The sequence below is a fragment of the Lolium rigidum genome, chromosome 7 (assembly GCF_022539505.1).
Source record: "Lolium rigidum isolate FL_2022 chromosome 7, APGP_CSIRO_Lrig_0.1, whole genome shotgun sequence".
In the NCBI taxonomy this organism is placed as follows: Eukaryota; Viridiplantae; Streptophyta; class Magnoliopsida; order Poales; family Poaceae; genus Lolium; species Lolium rigidum.
The window spans coordinates 64,461,308-64,465,882 of record NC_061514.1 but is presented as its reverse complement, the minus strand read 5'-3'; the positions used below and the strand labels follow the sequence as shown (position 1 = coordinate 64,465,882).

Below are 4,575 nucleotides of genomic sequence, written 5' to 3'. Positions count from 1 at the left end.
CACCGAAGTGGGGATAGAGAGGGAAGATCTTATTCAACTTTTTAGGATGTCACAGTTGCAACCATTATGAAGAAGACACAAAAACTACATAAAAAGAACATAATCCCACCCGCCGAAGCAGGATCATGGTCCGCAACACGTCAATGGCCCCGAGGGCCACTGAAAGAGAGACAAACATGCAACGACACCAGGGAGGAGGCCAAAAAACCTAGATCCCCTTTTGTTGCCTCCTCTTTGGATATCTCCCTTGGGTTGTTCCGGGTCGGTTAAAAAAGGAAAGGTTCTTAATTGAAAGAGTCCAAAACCACGAGAGTAAGTGTAATGTCATGTCCATACAAATTCTATACGATGTTCATTCCATAAAAAGTTATGCAAAGGTGAGAGGTCTATGTTACTTCCCTTCTTCCACTGCCTATAATTTATCATCATAATATAATGAAGAGATGTTACACATCGATGGTATGCAGTTAGGCTGCGCAAAATGAGAAGGAATCAATGGTCGACAACAACAGATCAACACAGGGTGCATCTTTTGTACCCAAAGCACGAACAGTGTATTGGTTGACGGATGCAGTAGGACACATCGCCAGCACATGTCAATCGCCCAATCTTTATGGTGATCACTGATGCTTTTCCCTAATCACGGACAGTAGACCCGTGGGCCTCCCTCAATAGTTTGTTGATTAGCACGGATACTGCTTGGTGGTTTGTCGTCCTGATCGACGTGAACCGTGGTTGGCCTGCACACACATCGGGCAGCACGCCTGAATTGACAAAACTGTCCCCTGCACACGTACGTACCGACGGGCGACGGAGAGAAACTAGCTACGTAGCTAGCCGCCGTGCCCTGGCGAGCAGCCCCCCGCGCTGACGCGGCAGTAGGTTGGACCGGCACAGCGGGCACGTCAGCTCGCCGACGTCGATCCACCGGTCGATGCAGCCTGTGTGGAAGGCGTGTGCGCAGTTGCCCAGCCGCCGAACTAAGTCCGTCGGCTCCAGCCGCTCCAGGCACACGCTGCACATAGACATGCTCCCCTGCTCGGCGCTGCCCTGGCCGTCGTGGTCGTCGTCGTGGAGGCCCGCCGATGTAGCTGTGCTCTTTGCGGTCGAGAGCTGGGACGACAGCTCCGCCAGGTGCACGACGAACTGGACTGTCGGCAGCCGCTGCTTCACCGTCTCCGGAGGCGTGTCGTCGCGGTCGGGACGATGGCGGCGGCCGTTGATGAGCGGCGCGTGGTCCTCGGGGACGTAGGGGAACTCGTAGAGGCCGAGGAGGCAGAGCACCAGCACCACGGCCAGCGCGGTTGCGTGGAGGAACTTGAACACGGCGGCGACGGGGCGGGGAAGCGCGTTGCAGTAGCACACCAGCGGGAAGGTCATCGCGCACGCGCGCGCGGCCGGCCTGCCGGCGAGAGGGGTCGATCACGGCGCGAATGGAAGCGGCCAGATAGACACGCCGTGCGCGGTGCGTGCCGACTGCCGAGTCGGATCCGGTGGGCAGAATGGGATATGTTACGAAAAGACCGAGGAGGGAAAGCGGCTCGTTTTATCGTGTCTCGTCCATGTCCAGGAGGAAAAGGTATGCCGTTGCGGCGTGGCTGTCGCGCGCTACAGGCTACGGAGTTTCGTGCGCGCAACGCCGTCGATCGCGGCCGTACCATCGGTGCAGCTCGCGGTACCGATCCATCGACGTGTGTGGTACGGGGTCACTATGGCTCCTGTCCTGCTCCTGCCTCGAGATCGCACGCGAAACGCGAGCCGGAATGGAAGGTGTCCAAAGTCGTCAGAACACGTCCACATTCGTGTGGGTGAACTGGTGCATCGCACGGCTAGAACGCCTTCAGCCTTCTTGTTTCCGGTTGGAACTTCTTCGTCGCGAATTAAAACCGCGGTACTGTCCTTCACGAGTTTAGCATGATCAGGGTTTTGGCAAGTCGTGCGCGCGATGTCACTCGGCGAGTTTGGCGGCCGGCCGGCAACGTTGACATGCATGCCTCGGCTATATGCTAGCTAGTTCCAACGTCCATGTCCTATACACTCTGCAGGTATGCAAGTACGTAAGCTACGAGATTCCAGAGAAAGAAACCATTGAGCGGCTCCTGCACTGCTAGAAAAGATTGGGAGGGTCGGAGAGCTTTCTTTAGAGACCATGATAGGGAGAAAAACAATATTTTAAGATCTTTCTTTCGTGCCAAAGGCAGTGTCATGCATCTATCTATCGCAAAAGATTATAGAGACGATTGCGTACGTTTGGCCACTTGCTGGCTAGATAATAAGCACAATAATAGCACTACACATAGTTTTTTTTTTTTTGAAAGTAGAACTTGTATTCATCACATAGTAGCAAGGATACAACAACCAAACGCTAAGAAATACAAGAACACTATGAACGGATACAGGAAGAGAGAACCCTGAGGTCCAACATCATCTTCAACCTCCCGCCAAGGACTAGCAACTCCACCAGCGCGCACGCCCGCGAAGAAAACGTCGATGACGAACCCTGGAAGCGGAGGAACTCCTCGCCAGAAGGCTTTGACGAGCCGCAGTAGCCACCAATTCCGGAGAAGAGGATCTGCTACGCACTGAAAGAACATCGGCCGGCGACACACGCCAAGCTCAAACCACTTCCGATCTGGTCCAGAGCAACCAGATCCCACCACCACATGCCTCAACACAACCTCGGCAGCAACTCTCCCCTGAAGATCCGCAGGAACAGAGCTCCTATACAGGCGGCAGCAACCACCGACGACAGACGCCGGAATCACACCGCACCACCCCCAGACCCTCAACGACGGGGCCAGAGCCCACCCCGCATCGACGAAGGAAGGGACGAGGGACAAAAGCTCCAGGAGCCGGTCATCGTCTCCGCCACGGTGAGCCGACCAAGAGCACCTAACCTCCATAGCCTCCCCGGCGTCGCCGCCGGAACGGGGAAAGGAGGGGGAGAACCTACTCCACCGAAGCCGCGCCATCGCCACCGTCTTCGACGACGCCGCCAGGAGACACACCCCTACACTACCTAGGACCTATACACGCACGACGAGAACCAGGGCTCCCCTCCACCTCCCGGCGCCGAACGGCGGCCGGAGGCAGAGGGGAGCGACGGAATCGCCGGCGAGACTCGACGCGCTGGAGTCGCCTCCTTATCCGCCTCTCTCCACTGTTCACGAGAGGGGAAAACGGGGACGGCTGTACCTAGCACTACACATAGTTGTGTGGATATAGGATTGAGTTGTACTTGCTTTCTTTTTGTACAGGAAAAAGTGGTGGTTCTTAATAAATTCCTACACGTCCAGGTCGAGGCGATCGCTACGTCGAGCCAGCGCAATAAGTTCAGTGAGAGAGATTAAAACAAAGTGCTTCCAAGTGGTACTCCCTGGGAGTTTACATGCTAGTTGTTGACTTCTTGTTTGACCCCCTGGCTCGTTGGAGGATTTTATTTCGAACATTCGAAATGATATTCTAAAGTTTCAAAAAACATATGAAAAGTAACTTATATATATATGTAATGATTTAACTCTTAAGTTTGCAATATCTCAACTCAAAATACGTTGTTAAGCCACCAGTCCGAATTCCAACAATTATCCCATTAACTGAAACTAGCTGAATACTCCTGCGTGTAGAAAGCTGTGATGGGGTTTCGTTTGCTCTGCAGGCGGAGGTGAGGTGACTTGTGATGGGGTTTGCGACGCTGGCTGCCGGCTTGTTGCACCGTGGCAGCAGTCTTTACGGGCCCAATCCAGGTCTACATGCCCTCAGCATCCACGATTTTAGCAAGAGGATATTACGATTGTTGTTCCTTGATTGGACCGTGCGGGATAACTCCACATGGTTAGGAGAATTTGAGAAGAGAGACAAGTAAGACCTTGTGATCATGCCGTGCTAAATGACACTTGACCCTCTGGTTCAACACAAACTCCTTCCTATTACCTCACATGAGCCATTGTAGGAGTTAACATCCTAATCACAAGACTGGAAAACTGCACAAAACATTTATCACGTGTGAATATAACATATAAAAGGTAAAATAAAATAATGCAAGTTCAAATGATTAGTGGACTTACTCCTATTTGTAGCACCTGATGAGACCGTACCAGGTCGAAAGCAGAGTGGAAAGTGAGAGTAGTACCTTCTAAGAGCAACTCTAACCTAGCCCGTAAATCCCGCCGGAACCGAACTTTTCCGGCCGATTTACGGGTTCGGGCCGAAAAAGGCGCAGATCAGCGCTCAAAAAGTGGGCCGGCCCGAATTGAAAGTTCGGGGGCCCGAACAACTCCCCGCACGGCCCCTATTAAAAGGGATCGCGGAGGGGAGTTCGGTTCGCAAACCCTAATCCCTCCGCCGTCTCCTCTCCCTCCGCCGCCGCCAGACCCACGCTCCGATGAGCAATCCACGCCGGAACAGCCACCAATCACCCACCCACCGCCTCGCGATGGCCTCCCGTGGAGGTGCTGTCAGCCGAGCCGCGGGTTTGGGCGGCGGCGATTCGCCGACGCGTCCGCCCTTCTTCCGCAGCGAGGCGGAGCGGCGGAAGTGGAACCGCAGCGAGGGCGCGCGCAAGCGTAGCGCTCGCCG

General features: G+C 54.3%; 1 protein-coding gene across 1 annotated transcript; it reads right to left on the bottom strand.

The window, feature by feature from the left end:
- Positions 1-313: 313 nt before the first annotated feature.
- On the bottom strand, positions 314-1,415 carry LOC124677932 (putative RING-H2 finger protein ATL50). The gene has a single exon (XM_047213870.1). The coding sequence runs from the start codon at positions 1,378-1,380 to the stop codon at positions 826-828; it is 555 nt and encodes a 184-aa protein (XP_047069826.1). The 5' UTR covers positions 1,381-1,415; the 3' UTR covers positions 314-825.
- Positions 1,416-4,575: the final 3,160 nt, after the last annotated feature.

What these genes read in the sequence shown, in the direction of transcription:
- LOC124677932 (XM_047213870.1), bottom strand. Translation starts at nt 1,380, where the DNA reads ATGACCTTCCCGCTGGTGTGCTACTGCAACGCGCTTCCCCGCCCCGTC.